This window comes from Abramis brama (genome assembly GCF_963993115.1).
Source record: "Abramis brama genome assembly, chromosome: 6".
Taxonomy (NCBI): domain Eukaryota; kingdom Metazoa; phylum Chordata; class Actinopteri; order Cypriniformes; family Leuciscidae; genus Abramis; species Abramis brama.
The window spans coordinates 14,693,037-14,714,183 of NC_139968.1; the positions used below are offsets into that span (position 1 = coordinate 14,693,037).

The 21,147-nt window shown below is 35.5% G+C and overlaps 1 protein-coding gene and 1 long non-coding RNA gene across 3 annotated transcripts in view; one reads left to right on the forward strand and one right to left on the reverse strand.

Annotated features, from left to right (window-relative positions):
• Positions 1-510: 510 nt before the first annotated feature.
• Positions 511-21,147, reverse strand: part of LOC311084409 (uncharacterized protein) — a 43,337-nt gene continuing 22,700 nt past the window's right edge. Inside the window, exons 4-5 of the mRNA XM_084116414.1 lie at positions 2,317-2,643; positions 511-2,109 (exon numbers count right to left, since the gene is read on the reverse strand). Of these exons, the coding sequence (XP_083972540.1) occupies positions 1,874-2,109; positions 2,317-2,643 (563 nt within the window). The 3' untranslated portion in view covers positions 511-1,873. The remainder of the gene's footprint in view (positions 2,110-2,316; positions 2,644-21,147) is intronic.
• On the forward strand, positions 17,573-19,782 carry LOC311084653. Of its 2 annotated transcripts, none has more exons than XR_014606563.1 (7): positions 17,573-17,940; positions 18,447-18,553; positions 18,661-18,752; positions 18,866-18,948; positions 19,054-19,149; positions 19,283-19,345; positions 19,648-19,782. It is a non-coding gene; the product is annotated as an uncharacterized lncRNA (long non-coding RNA). The 2 variants fall into 2 exon arrangements; XR_014606564.1 differs by lacking the exon at positions 17,573-17,940 and adding an exon at positions 18,290-18,349.

The window sequence follows — 21,147 nt, forward strand, 5'->3', positions numbered from 1 at the left end:
TCAGTTTGATTGTTCTTCAATAGTTTGCAGAGGTTTGACCTGATGCCAGTATCTGATGCGTTACATCAGTAAGGAGAGTGTTGATGTGGAAACTCTGAGCATCAGGATGTTTGTCTTACACACACATGAGAAAAGCCCAGTCCCATGTGTGTATTGTGATGTTCTGGTGCTGAGATACAGCTGGGCCCTTAGAGAACATTCAAACCCTCACAGGTCCCTCAAAGAGTCCCAGTGCACTGCCCAAAACACACCAAGCGTCAGGAAGGGGTTAGTGTTGATGAGGAGACACTGGCGTTCAGATACTGAGTTTTATCTAAATGTGTGAACCAAACTAAACTAATATACCACTGATGTGCTGTTTGTTTGTTTTAAACAGAAACCACATTTCTGCTTTCACACTTTAGATAAAAGCGTCAGCCAAATGAATAAATGTAAATGCAAAACATTTGGTGTTAGACAAAAAAGTATAAGATTGTAAATATCCAAACAATTCTGACAGATGCATTATTTCATCAAAACAATTTATTGGGTCTTGATCATGAGATCATGCAAATACAATGAATCTATGCTCCTTGTTTCCTCTGTTTATACATGAGAATATGTTAAACACTTTACAGTTCCTGCAAATAAAGCAATATTTTCAAGATGTATGTTTACATAATTTAAGGCCACAACATATTGACAGACAGACCTTTTCACGATCTCATTCTGTTATACAGTAAGAATGTAGTGCATAAGGCAGGAATATAACAGTACAAAATAGTCTTTTGCATCAGAAAACTGTAAAAACTAAATATAACTTACAAAGTGGAAAGATAAGGCAAAGTTATTTATAGCACACTTTATACAATGGCAAGTAAAAGCACTTCACTTTAAAGTGATAATCATAAATGGTACAAAATATCGAAATAAATATTAAAGCTAGAATATGTAACGTTTGGTCCTTTAGCAGTTGCAGAATAAAATACTAGTGGAGGAAAATTAAGTTCTGGGAAATAAAAGAGTTGCGAGTCACTTCACTTTTCTGCACAGATTAATCTGATGGTTTGAGGTCCAGCACTTTTGACTTCATCATCATAATTAGGACTTAGTCAATTTAGATTTTTTAAATATGATTTCAATTTTTTAAGTCATAATTTCAACTTTCTTCTCATAATTCTGACTTATTGCATAATTGACATTTTATGTCAATTTCAACTTTTTAATCTCATATTTATTATCTACCAGATATTTTTTTTCTTACGTGCAGGAAATGTTTCTACATTGTGATCCCATGCTTACAGGCGATGGTCTTTAACTCAACATTAACAACATTAAACTCTCTCACTCCTAACAAATAAAATAATAAATAACGAAAGACATTTAAGAAAACGTGTTATGATCAGGTCAGTAACTTATATTCTGCTGTTGTTTTGACTGGGCAGTGTTACCAACATAAACACTGTTCTGTGAATCTTGTCTGTGTTTCCCAAAAGCATTGTAAGCTTAAGTAGATCGTGGAGCCTTTGCCACCATTTGTGGCTTTAAACAACTTCCAACGCGCACGGATGAATGAAAGGAAGAATGCTGTTTCCCAAAATCCATCCTAACAGCTGTAAAATAAAACTGTTATAGGCTTAATGTGATCAGCAGGAAATACAGTAACACACACTCACTCAATCTACATGATTATATTCTGTTCTCTGTTATTCAACAAAATCCTTTACAGACTTGTATAATTATATCTTACTTTTTCAAACTAAACATTGTGGCAGCAAGACTGAAAGCACAACCTCCTCCACTGACTCTGTGTTTAGCGCTAAAGATGCAGTTGCTGCTGTTACAGTTATACAGTTGTGTCACATACCAAATGCTTTATCATTATTATCAGTTATTACTGATTCATGTGTGCAGCCTCATGAGCGTCTGAACCCTTGTCGTGTCTGTCTGCCCTACGACAGATTGAGGATTTTTTTCTCAAGTAAACAATGACTATAACTATAACTATAACTATAATTACAGGTACAATGCCAACCCAGAGCCAAGGCGATGATGTTTCCACTCTGTCTGGTTCTGTTTCTCCTTGGTTTTCTTCTTCAGTCGATATGGTTACTTTTTCTGCTGTTGTTTCTGCAACAAAAACGTATAACAGGAAACTTTACCTCACTGTGATAAAGATAACAGATCCAACTATAATTTATATACAGAAACATTCAGACTGAAACATCACTAATGAACTTCAAATATGGGATCAACTTCTTGCAGTATTTAGATTTTAAAGCTAACCACTTTAATTCAATTAAAAACTTCATGCCCTAAACTACTATTTTCACACACCCATAATGATCAGCTGTACAGTGTGATGTTCATCCAAGTGTGAGATGAGGCAAGTGTATTTTCCTCCATCAGCATAAATAAGATTGTGGAGTTTGATGGAGAAGTTTCCTCTCTCGTACTCCTCTGGAAAAGTTTCAGTTCTGTTCTTATACTCCGGATCCTGTTTCTCTAGTGAACGACTGCTGGGAATTATATCACACACAATCTTGCTGCCGTTGTGTCTCCAAAACACATTAATATCTTGAAGTTTATGATCACGTTCAGTGGAAGAACACGGCAGGAGAACAGAACCACCAATAACAGCCTCTACTGTTTCCTGCAGAGACACTGAAACAAGAGAAACTGTTATTGTAACTGTACTTTAACAGTCAGTAGCATTAATTTATCTTTCAAAAGTAGTTTAAGTGCTTACCTTTGTTTATCAGCACCGCAAACACACAGATGAAGCCGCAACTGCAGAAACAGAAAACACAAGTTAATTTAACTTCCTTTAGTTCAACTTGAATAGTACGGTACAAACACTAAAGTCATGAGTTTGATTCCCACATAACACACATAATAAAGGTAAGATGGTAAGATAGGATAGTGTGTCCCTCCCATACTGAGTTTTATTACTGATCACATACGTCACTAAATTCATTTCTAAATGTTACAAACTGGCAGTAAATGTTCTTAAGGGGACAGCTTTACCCTTCTGACCCTATTGGTAAACCCTTGAATTCACTACAAATAAAACTACTATCACATAACTTACCAAAAAAATTAAAAAGATGTGCTAATGCTAACTGCTCTTAATCAAAATAATAGTTACAGCAGATAAACCATGCATATAAACTTTATAATCATTAGGCCTACTTAACCAATTCATGTTTAATATTTTAACTACACTAAAAATTCCCTTTTAATTCTAGTTTAAATAAAGCATTTGACAACCAAAACACAGCAGGCCAAACACGAACACGAGCAACAAGCTAATGTTACATCAGGCCTTCACTGCTGAGAAGTACACGTGTGTCCAAATAGCGTTTCATTCTGCATTCAGCAAACATACCTGATTATCATGTTGGAACAATATTATCAATATATATTTTATTTGACTATACTGCATTAAATACTTTTTTAATTAGGGTGAAATAACGTTACTACTGTTTACAAAAGAAACTGTAGTAGCTCGTCAGCTTCCGTACGCCATGCGTTCTACGTATGACATCAGACGTAAGTGACGTCAACAGAAATCACGTGAATGATCAGACATGCGCAGATATTCGTTCATCTTAAATTTACTTCGGTAGGCTATAATCAACTCATGATCTTCTGCTGAATTTTCCCCATTATCAGAATATTTCTGATCTTAGTAATTGAATGTCTAATCTGTCTGTAATATATACACTTTAATTCATCAATAAAATAAATGATAAAAGCTTTTTAATTTTATCTTTATTGTTTATTCTATTTTAAAAGCATTTTATTTATCATTTTCATTGGTTAGATTAGACTGTAAAAAAATATCTTCCAGTTTAGTTCCAGTTTAACAGTATGCCAACTTTATATTTCATTAAGTGATATATAATGTTAATATACCTACTTTAACTTTCAAAATTTGTCTTTACTTTAAAATGTAGGCTACCAATAACCACCATAATAAAACAGGTAGCACAATAGAAATGGCCTGGTAATAAAACATGATTAATACTCATATAGACGGTGCACAGGGTCAAACACAAAAACAAAACACCATCAGGGTAACACACAACACTAATGCAATAAACATTTATTAATTTACATCAAATATCACTCAAAACACACTAATGTACATTACTGATAAGAATTATTTATAAAAAAAAATGTAATCATATAGGCCTATGTGTAACGACTTGAATACACTGTGCGATTTCAGCAAGGTACCTATACTCACACTGAACGAGTAGATCGCATGCGATGTAAAGCCAAAGCTCAGATTTATGTGCTCACACTATACGGTCTGAACGTCGAGCTGCGACTTCACGGCTCACACTATAGGCTACGTGTGAAATATGCGCGAATCAGCGTGATAAACCCTCGTGCCGGGTTGCGCCTAGACGATATCATGTATCCAGAGTAGGGTGACCACCTGCTAATAAGCCCAAGGGGGGACAAGGGGTATGTTTCTGAGGGACAATGTGGGACACTGCCTGGCGCGGCGGTGCCCCACCCCATGGGCAGACTCACTGTGGATAGTGGTTTACCCATTTCTAGCACATACCACCTTACATCATCATGGTATATTAATAATGCCCTATTCCCCTAAACATGTATAATTGCTGATGTATGCTCATGAATAGGCCAACCAATGTGTATTTTTTTCTAAATAAAGATTCATAATATTTTGAACATTCAATGAATTGACAGATGCACTTCCACTTACGATTTAGGCTACTATTTAATTTAATTTATTTTTCATTACAATTTATTCACTTTAAATAAATTATAATATAAAATTATAGGATTAACAGGAATTGTAGTTGTTCAACACCACAGGAACAGTAAAAAAAAAAAGTATTTTCAAAAAAAAAAAATACGATTGACATCGTATTCCCCTCCATGTCCGATTGAGAAGGACGTTTTGCAAAGGTCACAAAAAGCCCTCTCGGTATCCCCCTCAACACCTTTCAGCCACAAATATTCATTTTACCAGTCTTTCTTGAACCCACACCTTCTCTTTTTAATTGATGATGGCGGTGCCTCTCAGACAGTCTCTTTCTCCATTTTTCGAATTGGAAAGCGCGCATCTAAAAGTTCCTTCCCGGTGTGTCTGGTATGCGCGTGCGTGCGCTGTCATGACAACAACGAAAAAGTTGACAACAGTCAGCAGTTCAACTGAGGGGTGGGTGTGGCAACAATAGCGTGCTGAACTGTCAAGTAATGTTCGTTTGGCTGCCTGAGGCTCGAGGATAGAGAGACCAACTTTTTTTTTTTGAGCAAGCATGGATTATGCGTGACACGGTCTCAATTTGCGGGACGCATGAATTGGGCTTCAAACGCTGTGCGCGCACGCGCTACGCGGGACGGGTGGTCACCCTAATCCAGAGATATTGGCAAGCATCAGCAATCAATATCAAGATGATTCTTTCCATTGCATTTCCAATTTATGTATTAAATTATTATTATTATTATTATTATTATTAGGGAAGGCCTAGGCTACTTTTATTATTAAATTGATAGGCTATTATAATTAAATTGTCACGCAATAATTTCATAGCGCATCACCGCATAACCAAGGATGTGAGGATAATAAAATATTAGAAGCTTACTCCTCCTCATTGAAAATTGTCTAAAACATTTAGGTCGATTACAATGAACTATAGGCATATCATTATTATTAACAGTCTATAATATGTCCGAACACTGCAATAATTCATCAATGAAAATTAAAAACAACTTTATTTCAAAAACATTGTTTAACATTAATTAAAGAGGCAAAAAAGTGTGGCATACATTGCAGGTGGCTTGGAAGAAGTGGGTAATAATGGTTAATCCATTTTGCAACACGAACTGGAGGTAAGCAACAGTAATTTGTAGCTAGTTTGAACTACAGAACTTAAAGGTCTCCCTCTTTTCGTTTCGCTGCAGATGAAACTTCTGTTTTCGCGCAGGCGCAGTGAGGGAAAAAACACTGAGTTTACGACAAACGACGCATGACAAATTTGAAAATCAGCTCGACCCGAAAAATACATAATTTGGCTCAAAATCGGACGAAAACCGCACAGTGTATGCCCGCCTTTAATTATCTGGTAATTCACAGTTTTTACTTGCCAAAACCATACATTTATGTCACAATTAAATTACATAGGCTATAATATGATGTTTAAAAACATTTGCAGTTTTTTTTTTTTTTTTTTACCATGTAAAAATCAATTTATTATAGGCTAGTTGTTATTATTATTATTTGTATCTATAGTAAACCAATACATTTTTATTTTATTTTTTACTTTAGTATACCAAATATTGTGTATAAAATTATATTGAAATAATCACGTTTGATGTAGGCTATAATAAAAATAAGCTGGTCTTTTCAGCAGGATGCTGTACTCGTCCTTCTGTCTGATGTGACGTTTGATCCAGTATTAGTGAAATGAACAGCAGTAAATGAGTAAATGTTCTCAGACTTACATGAGTATCTGAGTGAAGCTTCTTTCTTAAACTCCTCTGAGAAAACACTGTGTTCTGGATCCTGATCCTCAACTGAAACATTTCTCTGAATGATGTCTCATATATTCCTGCTGTCACTGAGTCTTTAATATACTGTCATGTCTTGACTCTATCACTGTAAGAGCAGGACAAGAACACAGAGCTTCCAGTGACATCCTCATTCTGACCTACAGAAGAAAAAAGAAAGAGAGAGAACTGAATTTAACAAGGAAATACAGCCTGGCTTTTAAACATGGTTTTCAAAAATGAATTAACAAATGAATCTTCTACAACAGATATTACCTTTTTCTTTTTCATATCTGATCTCAGTCCAGAAAGATCTTCCTCACAGTTCCTCTCTCTTGTTTTCATCCTGACAGACTGAACAATCTCTGAGAGACTGAGGCTGATATTCTCTGATGAACTGATGGGAGGAGGAACAGACTGATGGGAGGAGGAAGAGACTGATGGGAGGAGGAAGAGACTGATGGGAGGAGGAACAGACTGATGGGAGGAGGAACAGACTGATGGGTGGAGGAAGAGACTGATGGGAGGAGGAACAGACTGATGGGAGGAGGAACTAGGTTACAAGTATGTTTTGTTTATTCATCTAAAGAGAGAGAAAGCAAAAGCTCAGTCTTGCAATGAATTTGCCTTTCAAACTTTGTTTATAATCATACAGTATCAGCATGTAGGTTTGGTTGCGTGTTGCTTGTTTTAATAGGCCTATTTCACAAAAATGGCCGCCGAGACCGGAAGTAGGGTAAACTCTTTTCCGGTGAAAGCGCTAGCAGTAGCAGTCGGAGGACAAATGCGGAGACTAAAAGCGGCCAGTCCTGTTGCGTACCTTTTTATGTTTGCACTCATAGAAGAAACAACCGTATTTATTATTGCACAGCTTTTCTTGTGACGAAATGTTGAAAAAGCGCTGGATTTGGGCTATACCGAGAGAAGAGGGGCACTTTTTTGTGTGTTAAGCACTTCACGGAGGATGAAGTCCGTGTAACTTACGAATCTACGATCCGTCGTAGATATCTTACACCGCAGGCCGTGCTTTGCAGGTTTTCATGGAACAACTGGGGGAGAAGTTAAATCAGGCCAGACACAGACGACAAAAAGACGTGTCTGTGGTGTGAAGGAAGAAGCAGATGTTGAAAATGGAGTGTTGATGCCGGTGTTACGGATCAACTGGGGATCATGTTAACTGGGGAAACGCGCGTGCACACAGATAGTTTTACCTGGATTTCCAGCAGATGTTAGACGGCTACAGATTCGTCGCAGCCATTTTTCACGGATCCATGATTAAAAACGTATGTTTCACCAGTTGTATACACACTGGTATGCATAATAAAGCGATTTGTTTTTGAAGTGTGTATTCCTGCGTATTTGACGCAATTTCAAATAAGTTTAACATACTTAAGTGTCAAGCTCAGAAACCACGCCTATGTTAACATGGGGCATTTCGGTTTCATTGGATGAACAGACTTGTCAGTGCACTTCAGAAGACGTGTAAGAATCTTCTTCTCAACATTAGTGTATCATATTTTCTGTAGTGTGTTGTCATGAGTTCTAATCACAAATAACAACAGATGTAGATTAAATTAAAGTAGCTAGACTACCTAAAAGAAACATAAATTGCAACGTCATTTACATTTTTTTCAAGTTGCATTTATTGATCTGCATATAGCCTAATTTTATAATGGATCTATTATTTTTTATATAAAAACACTTATCAGCTTATTTTACTGATTTTTTTTTTACTTACTTTGCTGATTATATTAAGATCTCTTTTCTGTACAACCAGCTCTGACGCCTCTGTATCCTTTTCCCTGGACATAAAGCAGCTATGCTTATACACGTAGGGTCATGAAGTTAATTATCTCATGAACTTGTAACATTTTCAACAGATTTATAAAATAAAAAATAAATAAATAAAAAATAAAAACGAATTTTGACTCTTCTTCTTTCAGAACAATTCTATATAGCAAATATATAGTAATATTGAATTGTACATAGTGTCGAGCTTTCCTGTAGCTCAAACAGTAGAGTTACTTACAACACCAAGTTCATGGGTTCGATTCCCAGGGAAACTAAGACCTGATAAATGTAAATGTGTACTTTGAAACGCAATGTAAGTCGCTTTGGATAGAAGTGTCTGCCAAATGTGTAAATGTACATTATGCTCAGTAAGAGTATGAACTTGAATGTTGTGTATCTAATGTCTTGTATTGGACATGTAGAAAACACTTTGTCTTTAGTGATTAAAGTCCTGTGAAAAACACTGAAAGGCAACCACAAATTGTATTACTGAAATAAGCAAAATATATGATATAGTGATAATGAATTATTACAAATATATACTGATATTCTCTATGGCTAATATTCTCATAGGCCTACTGTCACTCATAGGCCTACTGACCTCTTAATCATTTGTCACCTCACATGCATAGCATGCCCCTCTCTAAAACAATAGGAAATGCTTTATTGTTTACTTTTTTGCTGACCTCTTTAACAAAAGAAATATGACACAATCTTTTTATGTAATATAAATTTAAATTATGCCAGTTCTCTTCATTTGACTGGTACCATGAATCTCATTAACATATTCTCTTGTTATCCATCACATTATGTGCTTTCATTATTGTTGTCTGCTAACCATTAGGAACAGATTAAAAGGTATATAAATGAAGTGTCATTGTTGTTAGGCCATATACTGCCACAGCAAATGGATGCAATTAAAGTTAGACAAATCAAAAACTTTGCAGGATAACCAATATCCCGATCGCTGCTCAAGAAAGGGGCGTGATTTATATAAAGAGGAGATGTGAAAATTTCACAATGAAGGGTGATGGTGTGTTAAATTGTTCTTGTGTCAACAAGCTTGGCCCCCCCTCTGGCCCCCCTAAATTTGGAATCGTAAAATCACACCAAACAACTGCGCATTTTATCAGTTGCGGCGCCTTCATCTATAGGCTACACTGCAGCACGACGTATATTCACATCAAATGTTAACGCAGAGGAACGGGACACTGCAGTTCACAAAAGTTCATTATTTGCATGTGCTTTAAAGCCTTGCCGGTTAAACATGTCATTCGCTGCTGATGCGCTGTTCAAACATGCGCTTTACTGAGCGCGTACACTCGACGCGCACATGCACTAAAAGCCTGTTACTGGACTAAGTTATCTTTTGAGTCTTATATTGCGCTAATACTGTCAAATACAGACAATGTTTACATAAACAAAGTTGGTTATGTCTAAAGTGAAAGCAAACAGAGAAAATTAATTAAAATCTGATTGTCATATGCGTGTATATTAGACGCGTCGCGTGCAGTTCTTAAAGAGACAGTAGCCCTAATAATAAACATGCTGCCGCTTGTCCTTAAAGAGATAGTTCACCCAAAACCAAACAGTTGCTGGTCCCCATTGACTTCCATACATAGTAGGAAAAAAAAAATACTATGGAAGTCACAGGGGTACATCAACTGTTTGGTTACTCACATTCTTTCAAATAACGTTTATTTTCAACAGAAGAAAGAAACTTATTCGGGTTTAAAACAACTTAAGAGAGTAAATTATGACTTTTTGGGGGGAGAACTATCCCTTTAATGTTAATAAAACAACAAAACACACAGAGGAAATCATTCACTGCTCTTGACTGAGAACTTTAAGTCTGTTGTGTTTTATTTTCATATTTGTTTATTTAATTACTTTCTTCAATTCTACTGTTAAATACACCTATAGCTGAAAAAATAAAGCACTGTTTATTTCATTTGTATATTAAGTTGTGTATGTGTAATATGTATCTCTGTTCATAATTTTTAATAACAAAGAAAATAATGACAAAGATTTTTTATCTTCGCCACTTTGGCCTAAATGTCTGCCATTCTTTTTTATTTTATATTTTGTTACCTATAAGGCTTTGTTTTTAAAATAGGGACATTAGTTTGGCTGTAATGCTCAGTCACATGCAAAATAGTAAAACCAACATGAAAAAATAATCGTGATAAAATCGTGATATGATATTATTGCCATATCGCCCACCCCAGGTGTAAAAAAGTGCCTAGATGTGCTTAGATGCTAAAAATGTGTTATTATTGATCATTATATCACACTACAATTAAACATAATGAAACATTAATTTGAATTGAAATTGTTTTATTAGCTTAGCTAATATAATTTATTAGCTTTTTCTAGAGATTGCAGTCATGCATGACATGGTGAAAAATGACTTGAAATAATACTGAAAATAGGTTAAGATGAATGTTAAAGGTGTGCCCCCTAAAAACACAAGTGGCCCCTGCCTGGCCCCCCCAGTTACTGTGGTCTAGAACCGCCACTGGTGATGCCCTGACAAAACATGTTTATATTGCACTTGATTGTTATCTGATTTCCACGTCATGCACTTTTATTTATTATTATTAACTGTTGGCAAATTAAAATTGTTTGTAGAAGTTGTTTTCTGTAACTTTCTTAAAAATGAGTGAACACGGAGCAGTTTTTCCGTGAGCGGGACTGGAAAACCCGGACTGGATCAGGAGCGGAGTGATAACAGAACGCTTAGAGTGGAGAGAGGAACATGCTTTTGCTCCACTCCAGGCTTTGATCACACCCCCCTAAGCAGGGTGAATCACCTCGTCTTTCCCATTCAAACTAAAATTAAGACATTTATTACACTATTTGAGAAATGTAAGCATATTTACAGCATTAAAATTATGAACAGTGAATTTCAGATATAAGGACGGGGGGAACGCTGATATTGACGGAAATCCGTCGTATACTCTCGTAGCGACTGAGAACTTTAATCCCTGTATATTATGAAGTGTATTACTGAATATAAAATTACATACATTATGATATATTAGTAAATATATGTCTCACATTTTTAAATATATGAAAATTCTTTATGTATTATTCACTATTGTAATATTAACACAATATATTATTCTGTATATTTTCAAATATACTGTTAAACCATTCAATATATTGATCATTCATATATAGGGAAATATATTTTCTTTTCATAAGGGGACCCGACAGTAAAATGTGATTTTGTGACATCATGATTTTTTAAAACATGTAATATCACTCACTTCATTCATGTTTTTAGTCTAACCATTTTTTTAATTATTTGCCTTAATTTCATTATTAGACCCACTAGCAACGTTAGGTCAAATTCACTGTAAAGATGTACAATTCTTAGTTTCATTCATGGTGGTAACATGAAAAATGAGCCATAATCTAGTCACTAGTGGAAGATTGCTGCAATCTCCGGGACAAACTAACACTAATAACATGAAATTTTAACAAAAGCCACTAGATTTCAAACATAGCCTACAATCAGACATCATTTCCATTTATTTATTTATTTTGTTTAGCTATAGTAAGTGTGAGCTTAGTCATCAAGTGCCATGCCATTTAAATGAATGGAACTTTTTTTTTTTTATGTAAGCAAACGTCAAAAATAATTTGTAACCTTTGTCCAATTTCGATCTTGTCACAGCTCCATGAAAACTATCAACAAAACGGACAACATCTGCTATTCTTACTTTTGTCAGATATATTAATGACAGAGAAAACAAGCTGTTCACAGTCCATTTTGAGAATGAATGGCGATCGTAGCGGGCGGCGGCGCGACCGGAAGTATCGTTACCCTACTTCCGGTCTCGGTCGCCATTTTGTGAAATAGGCCTATTAAGTTGAACTTTTTTTAATTCATTGGCACACGTACATTACATTTGTTTAGCTGTATACATCTATTATTTACATTAATAAAATGTTAATAGATTCAAGATTCGAGTGGCTTTATTGTAATGGTAAAAAGCTTTACATTGCCAAAGCATTGCTAACAATAAATTACATATTTACACAGTTTGATAAAATAATAACAATGAGACAGAAAAGGCAAAAAGTACAGATTTGTTTTGTTATGTAAATGTTATTTAGTATTGATGCACTTTTTTGGGTTTTAAATTTTTATAAGGCTTGGAGGAGCCAGGACATTTATATTAATTAATATAACTATTCGTCTGAAAAAAGAATGTCATATACACCTATGACTTGAGGGTGAGTAAATCATGGGCTTTTTCAAATATTTTCATTTTTGGGTGAACTAACCCATTAATGCAATGCTAATCAACATAGCCTGTATTATAGAATTGAATAAAATAATATATTCTCACACATGAAACCACAGAAGTAATTTCAAGTAATTTTGATTTCAAAGCAAAACATGATATTAAACTCATAAATTGTAGTTTTTGACGGTATGCTAAGCAAACATACTAGCTTTCCCTGTTGTCAAGAGCAAATGTTTTATTACTAATCTTTAAAAGTTAGTCCAGGTAAGATAATTTGAATGTTTTCATTTGAATCATTTCATAACGAACTAACTTACACTTTTACATGCATCTTGACAGATAAATCATGCAATCTTATTTCACTGTTGTTGAGGGTTTTTCAGCTTTGTACAAAGTTTGCTTCGTACAGTTTAGCACAGTTTACCTGCTAACTGTATTGTTAAAGAGTTTTACCTTTCAATTGAACTGTGTTAATGTTTTCAAGACACTTACATTGTTCTTGCTCCGTCCATGCAATAACGGTGTCCATGTTATGAGCCGAGTTTTTTATTTACTTCAACTGCTCAATGCTCTGGTAATATCAATGGGATGACGCATTTCATGAGCAGAGTTGCCATAATTACATTTTAAAATCAAAATATAAGCATAGCTCACTTACATTCACTAAAATATTGAAACGTTAGCGATACGGATTCTAAACACGAGCGCCAGTGATAATTGAATGTCAAAGCGCGGTTTTAACGCCCCGCCCCCCAGCTGAACTGGAAGTTTTGATTGGTTTTGCACCCGAGTCAGACCTGTCTGTTATTGGCTGAAGCGCAGGGCTGAGGGCTCAACCTCCACCGCACGCAGTTTGAAAAGTGTTTGTGAGCTCGCCCTGTCTAGTCGGCACCTTTGTCAAAGTACTCTGTACTTTCGGTGAAAAATATTTGTAGCGTAAAAGTAAGTAAAAGTAAAAGTACCACAATTTAATTATACTCAAGAAAGTAGAAAATAATAATATTTGCTATCAACATAATAACTGTTTTAGTATATTTCTTTCTTTTTTTTATTCTTTTTTTTTTTTTTACTTTTCAGCACTGTAGGGTTTTTAATTCCCATTGTACGCAAAAAAACAACAACTAAAAAACAATGGCCAGGGCTTGTATTATTTGGTAGCCTGTTATTGTCTTATTTGCCATGCATGGTTTAAAATAAAATAAAACACACTTTCGGAACTGTGTCTTACTGAAATATAGCTTATCATCATTTGTGTAAAATCCAGAGTTTGTTTTTATTTACCGATCATAATGGAAAAATGAAGAAGCATAAATTAATGATGTAAAATTATGGAGCCCTACAAATATGGTCTACTATCAGCCTAGGCTATCTCTCCTTGCAATGCTAATTATATAATGCAGTCATGCTCTTTGCTCACTTAAAGTGTCACTGACTTATCTGCTGGGTAAATTAATACATATAATGGTGGAGGTCTGTGCGCGTTAACAGAGATGGATGCTGGCGTATGACGTATGACGTAGCGTAGGAAGCGTCGTGACGTAGAACGAACGTTGAGTTTTGTTTTGCTCTGCTCTCTGGCTCCGCTGTCACGTTCATTCTACGTCACGACGCTTCCTACGCTACGTCATACGTCATACGCCAGCATCCATCTCTGTTAACGCGCACCGACCGCCACCGGAAGCCAGTTATTTTAGTTTATAAAGTTTTAAATATGTATATTTTTACGACAAAACTGCATGGATTACCCTCAGAAGGCCTTCGTTTATCCCCCTGGAGCCGGATGGATTATTTTTGAGAAGGATGCATGTACATTTTCGTTCTTGAATCAGCTGGACCCCATTGCTTCACATTATAACCACTGAAAGATCTAAGACATTTTCTAAAATAACTGAAAATGTGTTCGTCTGAAAAAAGATTGACGTATGCATCTCGAACGGCTTTAGGGTGAGTAAATCATGGCTTAAATATCATTTTTGGGCGAACTATCCCTTTAAGTATATGTCTATGTAGGGACTAATTACATGCTTATTTAGTGATATTAAAGTGTACTTTATTTGTGTTACAAGTACATTACAAATTCATTACGAGTGTCTTCGAAACATACAAGGAATATAGTAAGTGTATTTATATTTTTTTATTTAAAAACAATATATCTTTGGCATTTTATTATGATAGGACAGTAGCTAGACAGGAAGTGAGAGAGAGAGAGAGAGACGCTGGGATTCGAACTCGGGTCTTCCGAAGCGCATGATGGCGCACTTGCCCTCGAGGCTGTCGTGGTGTGATTCATTTGATTAATATTCCAAATACTACAAATTGTATATTTTGACTTCAATAACAAATGTACATTATTAGACAAATAAAACTATACTTTGTACAAAATACTATTATATACTATAATGTATTTTGAAAGTACACTTTCAATGCATTGTTTGGGATGGCTGACGCGAAACTGACGTTCCGAAGCTTTTCGAGATCCCGAAGCGCAGATGTTTCGAAACACTGATCCGAAGCGTGATTCAAAACACCCATGTCACGTGCTACGGCTAAATGAAGCTTCGGGTGTTTCACAAGTGTTTCGACAGGTGGCATGGTCCGCCGAATCAGCGTTTGATTGACAGGGTCGGGAACAGACCACACAATCGCACATCTGTATAAAAGTGAAGTCAACGCATCTTGACCTCGTGGGTTTTTGTGAGAGGAGTTTGATTTTGAGATAGCGGATTTTTGGTGATATAGTGACATTTATAGTGCGATTTGTTTAGTTATATTTAGGCTTACATTTAAATTGACACACTGACTGATAGGCTAGAGACAGACAGAGTACATATAGTGACACATTAATAGATGCATAGATAGATAGATAGATAGATAGATAGATAGATAGATAGATAGGCTTAGTCCTTCCACAGCAGAGAAATTAATATTTTTGAATAAACATCTATAAAAAAGTGAGACATTGTGGCTTGATTTCTTTTATTAATATTCTTTTTTCATGACCAAAATAACATTATGCACTATGAGGAGCCTACAGGTTACAAGCTTCACATATTAGAAAAATACAATAAAAACAACACATTTTTTTACATTGTCAAGGTTGTTTCAGATCAACACCTGCAAGTGACCACTAGGTGTCACCGTTGAGACGGGTGTCGGATTGTTTCGAAGCCTCGACACAATATGGCACATTTGCTTCAACTGTTTCATTGTTTCACGAAGCCTCGATCTGCCCACTATGCATTGTTACAATGATCATTCCAGCACACAGTTAAAATATATGTAACGATGAGGTAGGAACAAAGCGGAGAGAGAATCCACATGCAAGCACTACTTTAATAAAACAAACAGGTAATCCAGGGCAAACAACGGAACTCAGGACAGGAACATGGAAAAGAAACAAGGAACAGCTACAACAACCGACCAACAACAACTGAAGCACAGAGGTTTAAATACACAGGCAAACAAGCTAAACAAGATAACAAGGGGGCGGGGCTAATTAGAAACACCTGGGGAGACTAATAAACAAGAAAAACTACAAGGGACTACAAAACATGGTACAGGACAGGAAATGACAAAAGTCCACACAGGACAAGGGGAACATAAGACAGGAATCATAAAGAAAGGAACTTATACCTAAAATATATTTTTTAATAAAGTGCAAATAACCCTTCTGAGGCCTAAAATGACAAACGGGACACCCGGTCTCACGGACTTAGCGGACACGCGCATGCGGCAGCCATTGTAAGTCGATGGTGAATCGACGCTTTTAGCCAATCAGCGATCAGCAGGCAGGCGCGATAAGTTGTAGCTGTATATTCAAGTGATCACTAATGCCAAAGTTGTATCTATACAGTAAAGAGTGAGATAGTGACCAACTCTAAAAACGTACACATGTGGTGGGAGATGACTCGATGGTGAATATAACTCTGAGAGGAGAGCACAGTTGAATGACTTGAATTGAAATCGAATATGGGACGACTCCTGTCCATGGTCATGTGCACACTAGCCTAACCAGACATCTGCAACTTTTACTCCGTCCAGACTGCACATACTTGTCCCTGACAGCTGCTGAAAAGGTTTGAATCAACGATGAATCAGTTTTGACTGCTAAATTCTGCGTTATGTTCTGCAATGTGTACTTCTGAGGGTTAAAGTCATCGGTTCATTTCTTGATTGCCGTTTTGACAGTGTCCACCTGGACATTTTTGTCATATTTGCTAATTCTCCTTAACCCTTTCATGCATGAATTATGATATCCTCAGTCAGGATTTTTTTCCTATGTGTTTTTATTGCTCTTAGGGCATGAAAAACAAGAATTGATTTTTATTTTATTTTTTTACAAATTTTTCAAAGAGATCTTCAGATGTCCAATTGAGTGGACAGCATGCGTTTGGTTTAAACTTAAGATATACTAGATTTAATATAAGACAATAATCAAACACATAAAGTATGTGAATTTAACGAACTAATCAATACAATTATATCAAATCATGTGAAAACTATAAAATATATACAAAAAATATAAATGCAAAATATTGCAAAGGCTTCATACAGCTTCATACAAGTTGCACTTCGCGTATCTTTGATATCAGAACATGAGGATGTGATTCCATCAGATTTTTCTACAGGCTGTCAAGGTACAACTGTGGAAACCACTCAGATGCTCCCTCCAGTGCACCAGAGTATGGAGAGTTACCCTTATTAGCTGATAATTCTGATTATGTTCAAGATGGACATGCACATTTCTATCATAGCCCTCCTCTGAGAAAACCTAGCGATACGTTTTTTCAATCTCATCTGAAATGATCAGTGTTGACGGTAACGCACTACAAGTAACATGCATAACCCATTCAGATTACTTTTTTGATGTTACAAGTAAAGTAATGTGTTACAAGTAACATGCATTACCTAATCAGATTACTTTTTGATCTAACAAGTAATTAACTACAAGTAATGTGCATTACCTACACTGTAAAACCTAAGACTGAAAGTTACTAAACTAAATGAGTACATTTAACTTATTTTTTTTTAAAAGTTAGTTTAACTTAATAAAATATGTGATATTAACTCAAAAACTGCAATGTATTAAGCAGAACTTAAACCGAATAAGTTATGAATAACCTATTTGTTATTTTAGCTTTTAAATTTTATTTTTCAAGAAATTACTTTTGTATAAGGAGATGAAATAAACACTTAAATAAATACATTTAACATTTTCTGCTTCATTTGAAGCCTACATTTAGGTCTCTCTACGGCGTTCTCCCTCACGCACCGGAAAACCCCGCGTATTTATTTCAATCTGCCCATCCCCCACAGCTCAGCTCACACACGAAGTAACTCGGAGTCGGAACAGAATGGCGGCCATGGAGAGATTTAACAGGTAAGCACGGCAAAATGCTTCGTCCTCTTTAGAGCACTTGTACGTTTAACGTTGTATTGTCGTTACTCTTCATCTTAAGAAGACCGACTAGCTAAAGTAACGTAGGCTACTAACTACTGTAATAAGACTAAGTTATGCCATTTGTGTCACGTCACAGAAACGCCAAGCCAACGCGACATTGCATTTAGCACTAACTTAGAGATTTTTTTTAATCAGCGGCAGTAAGTTAGTTGTACTGTGAGTACACGACAGTTTTGTCACTGGAACAGTAATTTATATGTGTGTGCGTTTTGTCACATTTTTACAGAGCGTGTCCCGCGCAAATTTGGATATTTATCAGTGAGGACGAGACTGACTCCACTAGTGCTAACGTTAACCGTCATTCACACGGCAAAAACTAAAGAAATAGGTAACGTCAATACAAGCTGACATACTCTTTTATTTATTATGTCGTGAGTAAACCACAGAAGTGGAAAATTAATATTTTTTGTGTTTTCTCATTTTAGCGTAAACAAACGTGTCCCGCGCAATTTTGGATATTGTGAGGAGACTAGCAGCTATAACGTTATCGTCCACCGACCGACATTTACCCGGCAAAAACTAAATAAAAAAGGTAATACAAGCTGACCTATTTCTTCATTTATAATGCTGTGAGTAAACTTAAGTTTTTTCAGTGGAAGATTAATTAATTTCTGTGTGTTTTCTCACATTTTTGCTTAGACAAAAGTGTCCCGAGCCATTTTGGATCATTATCAGTGATTGAGACTACCATCCACCGCCCGTCATTCACATGGCAACAACTGCAGAAATAGGTAATACAAGCTGACTTATTCCTTTATTTATTATGCTGTGAGTAACGTAAACCAATTTTTTGACAGTGGAAAACTAATTAATATTTTGTGTTTTTTCTCACATTTTGTCATAGACAAATGTGTCCCTTGGGCAATTTTGGATATCGGTGAGGAGACTATCAACCACCGACCGTCATTCATACGAAAAAAAAAAAAGGTAATACAAGCTGACATATTTCCTCATTTATAATGATGAGTAAACTACAGTTTTGTCAGTGTAAGAGTAATTCATATTTTTGTGTTTTCTCACGTATTTGCATAGACAAACGTGTTCCGTGCAATTTAGGGTCTAGTGAGGAGACTGACTGACTATCCTCCACATCGACTGTCATTCACGTGGCAAAAATGAAAGAAAAAGGTACTACAAACTGACCTATTCTATTTATTATGCTGTGAGTAAATTACATTTTTGTCAGTGGAAAATGTATTAATTTTTTTTTTTTTTTTCAAAATAGACAAACGTGTCCTGCGCATTTTTGGATCTATTTCAGTAAGAAGACTGACTGACTATCCTCCAGTGACTGTCATTCACATGGCAAAAACTAAAGAAAAAGGTAATTTCCCAGGGAAAGCAAGAACTGAGAACTGATAAGAATGTAAAATGTGCACCTTGAAATGCAATGTAAGTCATTTTGGATCTTGTCAAATATAGTTGTACTGTCAATCTCAAAGCTCTTTTCCATTTTAGATGTGTTTGTGTGTTTTTATAGTGAAAACAAATGCTGCCGCTCAGTCTTTTTGCCACTTAGCTGACGGTGACGTCACGCATAACCTCTATTCTAGCATTTATGCTGTGAGTAAACCAGTTTTGTCAGTGGAAGATTAATGTTTTTTTTGTTTGTTTGTTTATTCACAGTTCGCCAGACAGAAGTCATGTGCAGTTTTGTATTTTGGACAGTGAGGAGACTGACTGACCATCTTTCACAACATTCATCACTGAGAACCTTTTGTAAAATAAATTATTTTTCAATAAATACTATTAATAACTGCATCCTTTTCTTTGACCATTTCTTTATACCAGGGTTCCTCAAACTCGGTCCTGGAGGGCCACTGTCCTGCAGAGTTTAGCTCCAACACTGATCAAACACACCTGAGCAAGCTAATCAATGTCTTCAGGATCTCTAGAAACTCACAGCTAGGTGTGTTTGATCAGGGTTGGAGCTAAACTGCAGGACAGTGCACCGAGGACCGAGTTTGAGGAACCCTGCTTTATACCAATGTTTTTCCTTTGTCTTATAAAACTTTATTAATTTGAGTTTAATCAACTTAAATCATTTACCGCAATCGGTTTCCTAAAACCATTTGAGTAGCTATATAGTTGTTATGACTTGATTAGATTTATTAAATGAACTCAAACCAGTTAGTTTAAATGGTTTAAATTACTTTAAAAGTTTAATGGAATGAACTTAAAATATTCAAGTTACATATACTCAAAATGAATGACTAAACGAACACTAAATTATGAGTGAATATGACTCAATATATATAAGTTCACAATACTCATATGTATTTATTTTAAAACTTAAATGGTTTGCCGCAATTAGTTTCCTTAATCGGTTTGAGTTGAGTTAACTTGTTGGGTTTTACAGTGTAATCAGATTACTTTTTTATGTAACAAGTAAAGAAACGCATTACAAGTAACATGCATTACGTAATCAGATTACTTTGTGATGTTATGAGTGAAGAAACGCATTACAATAACGCATATTACATAATCAGATTACTTTTTGATGTTATGAGTAAGGAAACGCATTACAAGTAACATGCATTATGTAATCCGATTACTTTTTGATGTTATGAGTAAAGAAACACATTACAAGTAACATGCATTACGTAATCAGATTACTTTTTGATGTTATGAGTAAAAAAACACATTACAATAACGTGCATTACGAAATCAGATTACTTTTTGATCTAACAAATAAAGTAATGCATTACAAGTGTCATACATTATGTAATCACATGACTTTTTTCAATGTCAATGAAAATTACTTTCTAATAATAGAAGTACATTTATTTACAGTAAAAAAAGTCACTGCAGATTAAGTTTTTAAGTTTTAAATTTCAAAAACAATATTCACATTATAATTATGAATTGTAGCTGAAATATAGCAGTTGATGCATGACGTCCACTACAGTGGACATGTGATTAATCAGAGTTTTCTCTCAATCTAAAATCAAAACTTGGAAAATTTTACTGTGATATGACTCATTAGATATTGCTTGATGCTGCAATATTTTTTTTACCTACAAGAGTCTCCTAGATTAGAAGGAATGGGTGGATATTCTGGAGCAACTTGGCATGTCTGACTGACCCTTGGCCATCTTGGTTTGGAGGGGGAAAAAATCGAAACAC